Source organism: Salvia splendens, chromosome 6, assembly GCF_004379255.2.
Source record: "Salvia splendens isolate huo1 chromosome 6, SspV2, whole genome shotgun sequence".
Lineage (NCBI taxonomy): Eukaryota > Viridiplantae > Streptophyta > Magnoliopsida > Lamiales > Lamiaceae > Salvia > Salvia splendens.
This window is the reverse complement of record NC_056037.1, coordinates 8,146,620-8,162,473: the sequence shown is the minus strand read 5'-3', so window position 1 is coordinate 8,162,473 and position 15,854 is coordinate 8,146,620. Positions and strand designations below refer to the sequence as shown.

The following is a 15,854-nucleotide window of genomic DNA, read 5'->3' as shown; positions in this document are numbered from 1 at the left end:
TTCATCTAAGATTAAGTTGTGAGCCATTCAATTTCATGAGCCAATCATAATATAGTACATTTTTTATCTCAAAATATAATCTTGCAAATTGAATAGTCGTTTATAGTATTATTACTAGTAGTGAGTTATAAATCAAAGCAAAAAAAATACCATTAATTTAATATTTGATGCTTCAAGCTGTAAATTTTAGCAAAAAGTTAGTACGTACTAATTTACAATCGAAAATACTTACTCGGGTCAATGACTAAAAACAAAATTTCAGCTATCTATATCGGGCCAACACACACGATGGGCCCCGGTCATGACTATCCCATGATTGAACCATGTGTTCGTGGGCCGTATTATTAAAAAGAAAAAAAAATTAAATTTCAGTTAATAAACGAGTTATGCATATATTGGCAACATAAACATTTGCAAACTATATTATTGGTATCTGATTCAAGGAATCAGATGGACTGTTTACTAATTTTATACACGAAACTCAACGTCAATATAATAATAATAATAATAATAATAATAATAATAATAATAATAATAATAATAATAATAATATTATTATTATTATATAATAATAATAATAATAATAATAATAATAATAATAATAATAATAATAATAATAATAATAATAATAATAATAATAATAATAATAATAATAATAATAATAATAATAATAATAATAATAATAATAATAATAATAATAATAATAATAATAATATAATAATAATATAATAATAATAATATAATAATAATAATAATAATAATAATAATAATAATAATAATAATAATAATAATAATAATAATAATATAATAATAATCCTAATAATAATAATAATAATAATAATAATAATAATAATAATAATAATAATAATAATAATAATAATAATAATAATAATAATAATAATAATAATAATAATAATAATAATAATAATAATAATAATAATAATAATAATAATAATAATAATAATAATAATAATAATAATAATAATAATATGAGAAGCCAATAAAAAAGCAAATTATAACAATGAATTGCAACATTTATAGAAATGAAATACCCAAGAAATCAACTTATTATGAAAATACGTGGATAGAATTGTGTCGGATAATTGATAAGTTTGTATGCTCACATTGAAACAAAAATTCTCATGGATCTCTGTACATGCCAAAACCCAACCTGAAGAACTCTTTTTCTTATTAATCTACCATTTGGCTGGTTTTCATCTTCTATTCTGTTATCGCGTGCAGAAGATTGAAAATTATTCGTTGCAGTTCAGAAGAAAATCCAAGTAATGAACTCAAAGAGTCGATCCAATGGAAGAGTGACCTTAGATCGTATATCGATTTTTGGCACCTCTGTCGAGCCTCTTAGCATCAGCCTGCATCGGAAAATCGTATCACTTGCTCTACCAACTTGAACATGCTAAACTAATGGCAGAAGATGACTTACATGGAATATGAAACCGATTTGTTCATTGTAGTCCAAGAACTCCTTCCATTGTCTTCCTATGCACAACTGCGAGAGTAGTAGTAGTAGTAGTCTCATACACTAACTATGAATATGATCACATAAATAATCTTTCAAAGTTTCCAATGAAAGATGATGAATGACTAAATTACCCCTGTACTTTTTAGGGTAAGCAATTCTATTAGTATTATAAACATCATGCTTGAAATTCAATCAGACTATTTTCATGTACCCTTCACACACAAAGACAAACATGGAGTATATACCTGAGCAGCTTCGTTGGCAGCATTCTTGGTCCATAAAGCTATCTTATCCTGCCTAGCTCTCACATTTACAACAGCTCCACATATCTCATCACCATTATCAAATTGCTCTCCAATCAATGCCAACAACTACATCATTTAACAACAACATCATCAATCGTGCGCTGGGACGACAAACAATGAAATTAAAACACATAAATATATAGTATTACTGTGTAGAGCCAAGAAGTATCAGATTTTCCCCTAGAGAAACTAACAGTCCACTTGCCACCATTTGCACAGATTGGGTCTTCCCATTTTGGCTCTATTTTCTCTTTGAAACAATGAAAGTCTGCTCCAACTGCTAGCTTGCTTGGATGATGTATGTTGTTGTAAAGTCTGCAATCAATATACCAATACAATTTCATTATCATCAATTCATCATCATCATCATCAAATAGTTGATCAAGTTGTGAAAACACACTTGCAACATTGTAAGGTAAATATATCTAAACAGGTAAGAGACTAGAATTAAAAAAAATAACTATTACTCTACACTTAGAAATGAAATAGACATAAGGTAATATGTACAACACTTTGACCCGAGACAAGTTTTAAAATAAGTAAAGGAAAGGGGATATGTGTAAATAATTAGTGAAATATGTGTTATACTTTATATATTACAGTACTAGTTTTATAGTAATAATATATAAGTGAAATGAGATAGTGAACTATGAGGTTCATTACGAAAAAATACTAGTAGCAAACATAATGTAGGACAATTAACAAAGGGCATCCCAATATAGAAAAGTAAGACTCATATTCATGAATCGAATTGTGCTTAGTGGGGATGTTCGGTCTTCAAAATTAAATGTGTATTGTGTTGGTTCATGAGATTGAATCTCACAACTTAATTCTACTCAATCCTAGATGGATAATCATGTGACAATTAATCATAGTCCCTTCTTCCAACTAAAATAATCTCACAACTCAATTATTGACTACATCTAATGATTATTTTGTCTAACAAATCGAACCGCCACAGTATGTACGTAGTCATCATCGTTAAGTCGAAGGGGAATATTAAATAGCGAGCCATATAATGTCCTAAATAGGCTTTAACTTGTTCAGTTTCGTTAGGTTTCAAAACCACTAGTTATAGTTAGGTAAAAGTTCAACTCTGATTAATGCACAAACTTTCATTTATAGTAAAAAAATTGCCACGACTCTTACAAATTATCAGTAACAATTAGAATAGTAGTAGCAGTAGCATCTTTTATTTTGTTGCAAAACTGAAATTTTATCCAGTTGCCAAAGTGCATTATACGATCTCAACAATTTTAATTTGGCGATATTATTAAAATGCAATTGAAATCACATAACATAAAATCTACAAATCTCAAAGTTCAACCTAGGGTTATGAGTCACGATAAACACGAAAACGAAATTGCGACCTCGAATTAAAACAAAACAAAAACTCATGCAAATTAAAATTAAAATGTGATCATTAAATTAACAATAAAAAATGAAAAATACCGCCAGAAATCCTCGACGGAGGAGAAGGTGTAAACCGGACGAATCGAGCATCCCCACGCAGCTTGTCTCGATTTGGCGGAGGGATTATCGAACCAAAACGTCCACGAATTCTCCAGCGGATGCCTCGTCGGCGCCGGCTTTGGCGGCGCCACCACGCCGTCAGAATCGGCGGCTACGATCTCCGCCTCCTTCACGTCGGATTCGTCTTCCTTCTTCATCGACGACGAGCTGTCTCTCTCTGATTTTCAATTTCTTCTATCAATTTTCGCAGTTTTGTTATGTTGGTTACTATTTTATTGCTGCACTAAGGCCACGTTTGGTTTGATCGATTCAGTCTTCACTTTTTTTCCTTTTCTATTTTCTTTATTTGAGTTGTACTTGGGTATTTTATTAGACTTGGTTAAAAAAAGATTGCCCATTATAATACTCCACAAAATTGATCAAAGTCCAAATTTCATTCCTTACATTTGTAAGTATAACACCATATATATGTTTTGGTTCAGGATTAACATTTGGGTTAAAACTTAACGGTCAAACGTATTTTTTAACAAATTATTGATCTAATTATGAATCTAATTAGCTAGATTAACCTAAATTATTTAATATTAAAGTTATAAAATATTTACGTATAATAAAAAATAAATTAAATTACAATTTATAAAATGTTTTATAAAATTAAAGTAAACTAAATATTTTTACCTATAATAAAAATTAAATTTATGAATATTTTATAAATTTTAATTCGATTTAATTTTTATTCTAGGTAAAAGAGTATTTATAAATTTTCATATCTTTTATGATATTTAAAAAAAAAAATATGTATTTTAATATTTTTTTGTTCTATGTAAAAATATTTTATAAATTTTAATCAAATTAATTAGATTAATCTAGTTAATTAGATTCAAAATTAAATCACTAATTTCGTCAAAATAAGTTTCACCGTTAAATTTAATGGGAAAGGTAATTTTTGATCAAAACATATTTTTTGAACCAAAATGTAATATATATATATATATATACATATATATATATATATATATATATATATATATATATATATATATATATATATATATATATATATATATATACTTAACGTATAAGACTAAACTGTTTTTTACGATAAATGTAAGGGGTTAAATTTAGACTTTAATCTAACGTATAAGACTAAAATTTTTTTACGATAAATGTAAGGGGTCAAATTTAGACTTTAATCTAATACTTCCTTCGTCTCAAGTTACTTGAGTTGTATTCCATTTTGGTATGTCACAAGTTACATGAGTCATTTCTCTTTTTAGCTAAAAACAAAACATCTAATCTCACTTACTTTATTCTTTCTTTTACTTTACTCTCTCTTACTTTATTCTTTCATCTACCTTATTTTATCTTTATTTAACTCACTAAACACAATTTTCTTAAATCTCGTGCCGAAAAGAAATGTCTCAAGTAACGTGAGACGGAGGGAATAAATACTAGCAGTACTAATTTATCAAAATTCGTCGAAAGCACGATCATCCAATTTCTACATAAACTGACATTTTTTTCTTTTCCATTTATTTGGATGAAAAGGACTAGTCATAATAATTGTATTTTCACCGGATGATATCATTAATAGTTTTGTTCACATTATTTTGTACACATTTTATATACAGTAATAATTTTCCAGCACGTGATAGGCATATTAGTAATGCTAAAAAATATTTAATGCGTTAATTATGAAAATTTGTCAAACCAAACTTTCTTATAGGGTACTTTTATTTTCTCAATGAAAAAGTAACGTATCATTAACAAAAGTGGTCGAGACTAATATAATTTAAATTAGGAGTACCATCAGTTTAATTCTTTCAAATCATAATGAACTAAAGAAACAATTTATATTATACAGATTTTCTTCTTTTTATGTTGAAGTTGTTGCCTTGCTTATATCAGTAAAGATTTTATTTTTACTTTTTTTCCCACTTTGGCATTGAGTTTTGCTTTTCTTTGTTGTAATATTATTTTAGAATTTAGTGGACTAGTTTGTTATAGATTGCTCATTGTTTGCTTTATTGTGGACCTTTTGCTACCACTTTTTTTAATTATTTGCTGCATACTTGCTAAAAAAACTACTATATGATATACATAGTAGTTTCATCAACAAGAATTCTTCCCTCAACACCATCAAATTTGGGAACAAAATAGATGAGAAGAGGAAAATGGAAACAAAATCGCCGAGAAAGATGAGAGAATCGAACTGAGAGAGAATGAAAGAATGGAGCGAAATTCAGAAATTAAATGAGCGAAATGACATATTTACCCCCTGCGCCTTTTTTTATAAAGTAAATCTAAGTTTGAATCTCAGCCACAAGATTAGAAAATATGTGTGGTCCAGATTTGATTATAGGGTTATCACACAAATTGGGGGTTATCATATGATCACAACTCTCTCTCTCTCTCTATATATATATATATAGTGGTGCGTTAAAATGATAACCATATTTATGGTGATAACCTAATAACCTATCATTTTATGGGTCAAAAATATCATTTTTACTAAAAATGATATTTATACACTATAAATGATATTTTTTCAGCATGCATAGAATTATGCTTTTAATCCATAAAATGATATTCTATTTTATAAAATGATATATTTCGTCCATAGAATGATAGGTTATTAGGTTATCACCATAAATATGGGTTATCATATGATCACATCCTTATATATATATATAGGGGTGCATTATAATGATAACCCCAATTTCCGTAATAACCCTATAACTAAATCTGGATCACACATTTTTAAAATCACGTGGTCTAGATTCAAACTTAGATTTACTTCATAAAAAAACGCGGGGGTAAATATGTCATTTCGCTCATGATAAAATTTACGTATCCAAATTTCGCTCATTTAATTTCTGAATTTCGCTCATTTTATCATTTTATCAGTCAGTCAAAAGTATCATTTTATCAACTCAGAGTATCATTCTATCCGGCAAAACTATCATTCTATGCAATAAACCTAACATATATCATTTTATCAGTCAGTCAAAAGTATCATTTTATCAACTCAGAGTATCATTCTATCCGGCAAAACTATCATTCTATGCAATAAACCTAACATATATCATTTTATCATTTTATCAGTCAGTCAAAAGTATCATTTTATCAACTCAGAATATCATTCTATCCGGCAAAACTATCATTCTATGCAATAAACCTATCATTTTATCAGTCAGTCAAAAGTATCATTTTATCAACTCAGAGTATCATTCTATCCGGCAAAACTATCATTCTATGCAATAAACCTAACATATATCATTTTATCAGTCAGTCAAAAGTATCATTTTATCAACTCAGAGTATCATTCTAAACTATCATTCTATGCAATAAACCTAATATAATCGGCACAATACATAATATACAAACCTACAAAGCAGTAAACGTATAATTTTATCAACTCAAAGTATCATTTTTATAAGGTTACTGTCATTTTATCCGCTTGGATTATCATTTTATCAGGTAAAAGTATCATTTTATTAAACAAAAATGTCATTTTATACACCAAAAATACCTATCATTCTATCGGCTGAAAGTATCATTCTACCCTGCAAAACTATCATTCTATCGGCTGAAAGTATCATTCTATCCGGCAAAACTATCATTTTATGCAGTAAACCTAACATTTATAAGCTAAAACTATCATTTTATCAACTCAGAGTATCATTCTATCCGGAAAAACTATCATTCTATGCAATAAACCTAACATATATCATTTTATCATTTTATCATTCAGTCAAAAGTATCATTTTATCAACTCAGAGTATCATTCTATCCGGCAAAACTATCATTCTATGCAATAAACCTATCATTTTATCATTTTATCAGTCAGTCAAAAGTATCATTTTATCAACTCAGAGTATCATTCTATCCGGCAAAACTATCATTCTATGCAATAAACCTATCATTTTATCAGTCAGTCAAAAGTATCATTTTATCAACTCAGAGTATCATTCTATCCGGCAAAACTATCATTCTATGCAATAAACATATCATTTTATCATTTTACGTGATATTTGGCGAAATTCAGAAATTAAATGAGGGAAATGACAGTTCCCCGCGCTTTTTTTTATGAAGTAAATCTAAGTTTGAATCTCAACCGCATGATTAGAAATATGTGTGGTCCAGATTTGGTTATAGGGTTATTACGATATTTAGGGGTTATCATATGATCACGACTCTATATATATAGAGTAGTGATCTAGGGAAACCACTACTTAAATGCATTACTAGAGAATACGAATTTAGTTCACTATAAGAGCGATTTAGTTCACTATAAAAGTGATTTAGTTCACTATATGAAGGAGTGAACCAAAACTACTTTACTGTGAACTAAATCATTCACGAAGTAAATACTTCACTATAATGGTGTTTTGGTTCACTTTTTCTTATAGTAAACTAAATCACTCTTATAGTGAACTAAATCGCTCATATAGTGAACTAGATCATTTTGATCTAATGACTGAGATTTATTTTCTAGTTATACATTTAATATTAGTTATACTTTGATTAGAGAGAGAGAGAGAGAGAGAGAGAGAGAGAGAGAGAGAGAGAGAGAGAGAGAGAGTAGAGAGATAGATAGAGGAGAGAGAGAGAGAGAGAGTAGAGAGAGAGAGAGAAGAGAGAGAGAGAGGAGAGAGAGAGCGGAGAGATAGAGAGAGGAGAGAGAGAGAGAGAGAGAGAGAGAGAGAGAGAGAGAGAGAGAGAGAGAGAGAGAGAGAGAGAGAGAGAGAGAGAGAGAGAGAGAGAGAGAGTTATTAATTTGCACGTGAATTTTAAATCACGATACTAATGGAATAAACTTTACAAATATTTTTACTTCTAATCATATTAATGCTTGACGTGGTCGTATTTACATCAAGAGACGGAGAATCAAGAATGTGTAAAATACTATATACTCTTATTATGAAATTTGCATACAAATAGATGCAAATCAGGCATTTATTAAATAGAGATATAGTACTATATTATAATTATACTAACAGTAATATAATTAATAATAATTATTATATTCTCATGAGGTCTAGAAATTTGCCATGAAGCCTAGAGAAGAAGCCATTAACAAACTCCTCCATTGACATAGTCTTAAATATTGGCTTCTGATTAGCCAAGAGAGCTGGGAATGGGCCCACGTTTGCTTCAAAATTAGGGTTGAAAAACATTGCTATTGAAATTCTCACTTTCTCTGAATTCACTGTTGCCCTATGCTCAATGCTCTTGTACAATCCATTGCTCAACACCTGCAAAACATAAAAGAGGTTTATTAATGAACCTAGTAAATACGATTGAAATAAAACAAATAAAATATGGTCCAATGCTTAATTAATGTATCTTAGCGAATCTAGTCAATAAATAAAAAATAAATTGGACTGGAATTATTTTAATTCTTAATTAATGTGCATGAATGAGTCAAGTCAATAATTTAAGAATAACGTCAAATAGTATTGTTAGAATGGAGTAATAATTTTATTCTTGGCTACTATAATAATTAGTTAGTTCAATTTCCATATTTTATTATTATATGGAAATGAACAAACCCTACTATTTTTTCGGGACTAGACCATACCCTCTTCGTGTTGGTTTGAAGCATATACATGCCACAAAAAAATATTTTAAAATGGTAGTACTCCATTTATTTTTTATTTCGAACTACCAAATTGAATCGCATTACTGATTAGAAATCAAATGAAGATAGTGTTAAAATTTTGGTGTGGTTAATCTCAATTATTATGTGGTCCATATACCATTAATTATCCATAATCACATATTGGGATCACCGGATCACCTATATTTGCATGAGCATGGGCGACTTCCAAATAATAATGGTAAATTAAATTATGATGATTTTCCATATCATTCTTTTACATATATAGAGAATACTACTTTATAAAAACCAGGCACGTTTTTAAAAATGTAGAAATCTATCTCTAACAAAATGAACGCTATAATACTACTCCTATATTCTAATAATATTCTTATTGATTAGTCAAGCCATCTTTGATTGAGTAATCAACTTTAGTGTTGGTCGTTGATAATAATTTAAGGCCGGGGTGATGAATATATACTTAATCAAACCTTATATTTTATGTTATTGCCTAAATTAATAGTAATAATAATGAAAGGAGATGAAAAAGCAAGAAGCATTGACCTCAACAATGTCACCCAAATTGACCGCTAAAGCCTCCGACAAGAACTTGACAGGCATCCAAACTCCATCTTTCTTGATTTGCAAGCCTTCGACGCCGTTGACTTGGAGGAGGATGGTCACGCCGCTCCCGTCTGAGTGCGGCATCAGCCCGATAACCTTGTCCGGCTCCGGGCAGGGCGGGTTGTAGTTCATCCTCACCGACTTCCAGGGGCGTATCTATATGTTATTAAAGAGGGGCAATTGCCCCACCTCATGTTTTTCATCCCATGTATTTGTATACCCATTTTAAATTAATTTCTTTTAATCTTCTACTAATTGGCCCTCCTCAAAATTTTAAAATTCCTCCATATGTAAATTTGCCCCCTTTCCTACAAATTCCTAGCTCCGCCCCTGCCGACTGCATCCCATCCTCGAACATCTCTTCGATCTCTTGCACGTCAATCTCCAGAGCTCCCGCGATCAATCCCAGAATCCATTTCGCCCCCTTTTGCAGCTCCGCTATGAACCCCTCCAGGCTCTCCCTGATTTCACTAAATTTTTTCTTCACTTAAATTATTAAACACTAAATTATAAATTGCGTGTTGAAAAGAATCGCATCAAGTAACTTGTTATGAAAGGAGTATTTAATTGATTTAAGTTCTTCAAATAATATAACTAAAAGTGTTTTCATGTGATATTCTCGCTTTCTCTTCGAGTTTGAACAGTGTGTATGAAGCTTACCATTGAAATATTTCAACTTGAAAAAAAAAATAAAAAATTGTAGTCTGCTTTGCAATCTTGGTTTTTTTTCATCTTTTTCTTTTTATGTTTTTTCTTTTTCCTTTCTTTCCTCTAATGGGCGGAGAGATGGTCATAAAGGGAAATTCGTAATCGTTATTTAAGAATGTGTCTCACTAATTAATCATTCAACGACTTATAAGTTATAATACTTACATTTTCTGCTTTGATTTGAGTTTCAACTTAATTGTTTTGTTCTAAATTTAGCAAAATATACGTACATTAAATTTGTAAATTAGGTTTTTTTTGTATAACTAAGAAAATATGAGTATTCGGCAAATGCTAATTAGTCGTCTAAATATTGAATTCTAGGTTGATATTAATTGGCTTTAATTGTGAAAATGAAAATATAGATATAGCTGGCCTAGGCATCTCGCATTCAATTTCCTAATCAACATGTTTTCCAGTAACCTGCACATGCTAGCCGTCCATGACCAGATAAAAAAATAAATTTTGTTGTAGATTCATTAATATATGTTAATTAGCTTCATATAATTACACATTAATTGTATATTATTAGAAAGAAAATCAAATGTGATGAACGAATTTATGTCGTTGTATTTTTAAATTTTTTCGGCTTGTGTCCTTTTAATATTTAAAGTTAGTAAATATGGGAGTTATTATTTTGTAAACATAAGTTGTTGTACCATCGTTTTTTATTGAAGAACGTTCATGTTTCAACAAACTAATTACCTGTTTTTTTGTTAAAGAAAATGGAGAGTTGCTTCTAAAATCCCTATATTTGATTTTGAAAAACAGTGTAGATAAGTGTGAAGCTTCAGTTTAATAGCAAAAGTCGGCAACCTACCGATTTAATTTGGTGCATCATGAGGCTCGTGTGTTGTCCACGTAGGGCTCCCAAAATTACAAATGATGTTATTGAACAATTTATGGAAATTGTAATTTACATGGTGGACAAGAAAACATCTAAATTGCTCATCTACAATGCGAATCAGACAATATATAAATGTAGTATTCAAAAAGTGGTAGGAGTATTAATTTTGGGGTGGAATCTAGATCGATCAAAACCAAATATGTTGGTGTTTGGAGTCATTTTCCTTCTAATGTTTAAAGCTTTTGAATTCGTATTTTGATTGGTTTTCTATTGCGAATTTTGATATTTGAGAGAAAATATTAATACAAATAAAAATTTGCTGTCAAAATAAAAACATTTGTTATTTATAAGCACTTAAAAAATCTTAGAAAAAAACAAATGCTATTTATAAGCACTTAGAAAATCCTTGGAATTCAAAAGGAAATAAAATGCAAACTACGAAAGTTACAAATAAATCTGAAAAAACAGTAAATATTTTTTTCCATCGCTTAAACGATGTCAGATGGCCAACCATCGTCCATCATCACGATTTCTAAGCTCAATTCGCATGCACCGTGCGAATTTTAAGTCATTCTGACACATACTTAATATTTTTCAGCTTGTTTTCAGCATCGCCGATATATATGTTGGAACTGCCCTTTAAAATTATCAAACTATAAAAAAAATTGGAAAATCGAACCGTGTTGGATTTGAACTTTCGTCGTTATCCATTTGACTTTTGTTTAATTTCAATTATTTTGTAGAGATTTGGAATGCCTAACCAAATAAATTAGCAAGAGAATCAATTTTAACGAATGATCCATTTACATGGTACTATAATATAATTGATCGACCCAAATGGATCTTTTGTTTGACTCTAAATTTGTTTATCACTAATATAGATAATTTATAATGAACTAGCTAGTAATACACCGAACCATATAGTATTACAAAAAATCATTAAAAAAAGTAAAAAAACTAACGACACGTTATATCTATAGATAATGAAAAGTAGATTACTGGAGTATAAAAAACCGAGGAAAGAGTTCATGATTATATGAATTTCCTTTTGGTTTAAAAAAACAACTTCCTTGTATCGTTATTAGGTATTGAAATCGGCCCAATAAGAAAAGAGAAGTGTTTTGGAGATACAAGACCCAACAAGAAAACAGAAACTAAACTCAATTAAATATTGCATAGAATAGAATAATAGCAGAACTTCAAATCTACCAAAATGCAATGTAACCCATAACACCTAGAGAAATAATTCAAGATGTTGTGTTCATTGTTTGCGACTCCAATAGTTAATGTGTTTAAAATAAATAATGAAAAAAGAATTTATAATAGCAGTGATTGTTTAAGTAAAATTCAATATGTATTAGTTAATTAAATAAAAATGGACGATTATAATAATTTAAATAAAATCACAAATTAGTGTTCAGCTAAAAGACTGATATGTCTTTAATGGCTACAGGCGCAAAATAACAAAAAAAAGTGACATATAAAATGTGATTATTCATTATCCAAGTGCATAGATAGTATATGATTTTTCCTACATTAAACACCTAAAAAATGTAAACTCTTATGGTACAATTTTTGTAGTTCAGTTTATAATTATAAATCATAGCTATAATCATAACGATGCTAGATACTTGATTGATTTACCTTTTCCTAAAAAATCCCTGACATAGAAATACGTTAGTGTCTGAGATGCAGCCCAATTATTTATTTTTAAATAGTAATTCTATCGCAACGTTTTATCGATTTAGGATCCAAAATATAAAATGTCCGTTATTCTATAAATTTATAAGCCCAAGACTGTTCAAAACCATGTCGACCATTTTTATCTTTTAAATATTCAGAACGATCCTTAAACTACTTTTATAAATAATAAGTAAACAATTCAGATGTAGAATCTTAATACGAACAGAGAGCCAGAGATCATATAATATAGGAAGAGACTAAATCACAATTTTGTAAATGAGTACTGAGTAATACATATATAGATAAAAATTACTACTACTATAAAATAATTAGTGTTAAATCAATGGTTAACCTATTCTCTCTCTCTCTCTCTATCAGTATAACCAACCATTCCACACCACCAATCTGTGAGCCGAGTACTATTTATTTTACAATTAAAAAAATTCCACCATTTTCAAACTCACATCATCTCTCTCTCTCCCTCTCGCTATCTCCATAGAGATTCCGCTTTGGCGAGAGAGAGAATCGATAATTCGAGTTCTCAATCAATTTTCCCATTCAAACAATCATGCCTTCAGGCGCCAAGAAGCGTAAAGCTGCCAAAAGGAAGGGAACTCAGCCCAACACCAACAATTCCAATCCGTCCCCTGCTGCTTCTACGCATGGTACCAATATCCCACCTTTTTTTTCCATTAAATTTTGTTTTCGATTTGTTTACTTGAACCTACACACTAACACACCTCCAATCATTGCTCCATCTCTTTTAGCTTTACAGCTTCTATGCTATGCGTATCTTGATTTCTGTTTTTCGTTTGCTTTCTCCATTAATCCGTGTCAATTTATATTGTTTCCATTCAATTTTGTGTTTTTGTTTGTGTCTCTGTGTGTGATGGAGAGGGATTTCTGAGCATTTTTCTGATTTTATTGTTATGCTGCAAATGCTTTACGGGGGAAAGTGATTTGGGAATAGTTTCTTGATTACATTGATTGTGTAATGAGACCTCTGATTCTTTAGATTGGAATGTGCTATGAGAGTAGATCTTAGGTTGCATTTGTTTATTTGCATTCATTGTTTTGAATCAATTTGGGTGAATTCAAATATGTTAGATGCAGGCGCGGCTAGCTCAACCACTTCTCAGGATATGGAGAAGGGCAACATTGCTGTTCCAGTCGAAAGAGAATTAAAAAATGGGAGTGAATTAGCTGGCAAGTTTGACCACAATGAAACCGAGAGGAAATCATATGATGGAGGGTCATCCGGGAGCTCAGGCAGCAGCAGCTGCTCAGATGATGAATCTCACGGTGAAAAAATTGATACTGTGCCTACCGTCACAATTGTAGAGGCAAGTGAGGCCGTTTTGGAAATGAACACGAGCTCTCAGTTTGTATCTAAGGATAATGGCGAGAAAAAGGTCTCTGCGGAAGTAACCACTCCGTCTGTTGAGCATGTTGAGGTGGCTTCTGATCTGAAGACATCAGCGGAAGAAACTGATGAACGGTTCAGTCTGTCTTACAATGCCCCAATTGCTACTCATGATAATGGAGTGGATCTTGTGAAAGATTCAGGAGTCACTGAGGTGCTTCTTCTGTGTTTGCAAATTCAACTTTGTTTTATGGTAAATTTGCTTTAATTTTTGCTCTTGTTTCATGTCTTTTTGCAGCCGTTGCTGGTTCCTCCTCCTTGTCCCGTGAAAACGACATCATGGAAGGGCTGTTGTGGACTATTTGAACTGTTTACGAGCTCGTATAGATAATTTACGGTTAGTAAAAGGAAACCTTTTTTTTCAATTTTTGACTGCTCACCGAATCCTTATACACAGTATGGCTTGAATTTGTAGTTCTGTTTCTTTTACAATTATACTTATATTAGTATAGTTGTTTTTATCTTTCCATGAGTAACTCTACCGAAGAATTTTGCTAGGACTGTGAACTGAAGTTGCTACATGTAGAATTTAGCTTCATTTTTTGCTCATTAAAAATTGAGTCTTGAAAACTCTAGCTTGATTTTCTAGCAAGTCTTCCTTCTTAAGAGATTAGGAGCAAATTCAATATAAAGAGATTATAGGAAAAGTATTCTTGTTCTATTAGATTTGATTCTCTCTCCACTGAGTTCTAAGGTAAAAGACCCATTAAATGAGCTTCTCTAAATCCTTTGTCACCCTAAGTTGATCTATGGATCGTTATAAAAGTTGAATTTCCAGTAAAAATTCCCGACTATTTATTCGTGGTCACAAATCCAGAACTAAGGTTTATTTGTTTCAGCTGATGGATGAATGGATGGCATGTATCAAATAGAAATACTTTTAAATTTCATTGGTGAATCGTGTGTTTGGTTTTGATTTTGAAGTCATTATGAAGATGATGAATAGACCTTATGGCATCTAAGAACCACGCACTTCTTATCTGAAACGCTATAAGTGAATAGCTGGATTTGGAGAGATTCTCTTCAAGGGGGCCATGAAAACAATGACCAGGCAATAATCTTGATGTCATTTCTTGTTGATAAATAGGCAAACACGTGTTGTTTTCACTTCACATCGTGACAATTATTGACCAGATTGTGAAAAGCCATCTAATCATAAAGATACAACGAAACAAAAACTCAACCACTCTCTCATTACTTGTAAATTTGTTCATTTGGTTTATGTTTTCTGAATCCCATCATCTCGCCATTGCAGTATTAAAGCATGACGAATACCCTTTTCCCTGTGCCTCGCTGGGTGAGATTTTTTCGTGAGCACGCCTCTTAGGCTCTTTCGGATAGTAAAGAAGAAATAGCAGCGAGAAGGTGATTGCGACTTGTAAGTCTCACTAATGTATTGGCATTATGTGAAAGGTAAGCTATAAACTAGTCTTCGTTTTTGCAGTGGATAGGCGAGTTTTCTCCTTGAGTTTCATGTAACACAGTTTGGTATTGATTGAGGAACCTCTGTAGTTGTGAAACTTGAAAAAGGTTCGCTTTTCTTTCTTGTTCGAGTCTGTGTAGTTATCAGGTTTCTGACCGTGTTTCATCGTACGATCGTTGTTATTGATATGGTGATTGCTGCATTATATTTATACACTTTGTTTTGAATTTTTGAATCTTTCATTGCTCACTCTCGTTTGTTTAGATGCCCGAATAAGAAATAGTAG

At 30.8% G+C, this 15,854-nt stretch overlaps 3 protein-coding genes across 5 annotated transcripts; 1 reads left to right on the top strand and 2 right to left on the bottom strand.

Moving 5' to 3' along the window:
- Nucleotides 1-1,090: 1,090 nt before the first annotated feature.
- Nucleotides 1,091-3,528, bottom strand: LOC121808206 (eukaryotic translation initiation factor 4E-1-like). Of its 2 annotated transcripts, XM_042208599.1 has the most exons (6): nt 3,241-3,528; nt 1,938-2,103; nt 1,729-1,854; nt 1,445-1,510; nt 1,322-1,373; nt 1,091-1,226 (listed from the first exon to the last, which is right to left on the bottom strand). In XM_042208599.1, exons 1-5 carry the CDS (start codon nt 3,456-3,458, stop codon nt 1,323-1,325), a joined length of 627 nt encoding a protein of 208 aa, XP_042064533.1. In that variant the 5' UTR covers nt 3,459-3,528; the 3' UTR covers nt 1,091-1,226; nt 1,322. The 2 variants fall into 2 exon arrangements, with proteins under 2 accessions (XP_042064533.1, XP_042064532.1); XM_042208598.1 differs by having other exon boundaries at nt 1,091-1,373.
- Nucleotides 3,529-8,285: 4,757 nt separating this feature from the next.
- Nucleotides 8,286-10,623, bottom strand: LOC121808722 (protein SRG1-like). The gene is made up of 4 exons (XM_042209315.1): nt 10,616-10,623; nt 9,822-9,948; nt 9,428-9,628; nt 8,286-8,519 (listed from the first exon to the last, which is right to left on the bottom strand). Exons 1-4 carry the CDS (start codon nt 10,621-10,623, stop codon nt 8,286-8,288), a joined length of 570 nt encoding a protein of 189 aa, XP_042065249.1.
- A 2,500-nt stretch (nt 10,624-13,123) lies between these two features.
- On the top strand, nt 13,124-15,779 carry LOC121808202. Of its 2 annotated transcripts, none has more exons than XM_042208593.1 (4): nt 13,124-13,387; nt 13,836-14,299; nt 14,384-14,482; nt 15,401-15,779. In XM_042208593.1, exons 1-3 carry the CDS (start codon nt 13,291-13,293, stop codon nt 14,474-14,476), a joined length of 654 nt encoding a protein of 217 aa, XP_042064527.1. In that variant the 5' UTR covers nt 13,124-13,290; the 3' UTR covers nt 14,477-14,482; nt 15,401-15,779. The 2 variants fall into 2 exon arrangements, with proteins under 2 accessions (XP_042064527.1, XP_042064526.1); XM_042208592.1 differs by having other exon boundaries at nt 13,125-13,387; nt 13,830-14,299.
- The last annotated feature ends 75 nt before the right edge of the window (nt 15,780-15,854 follow it).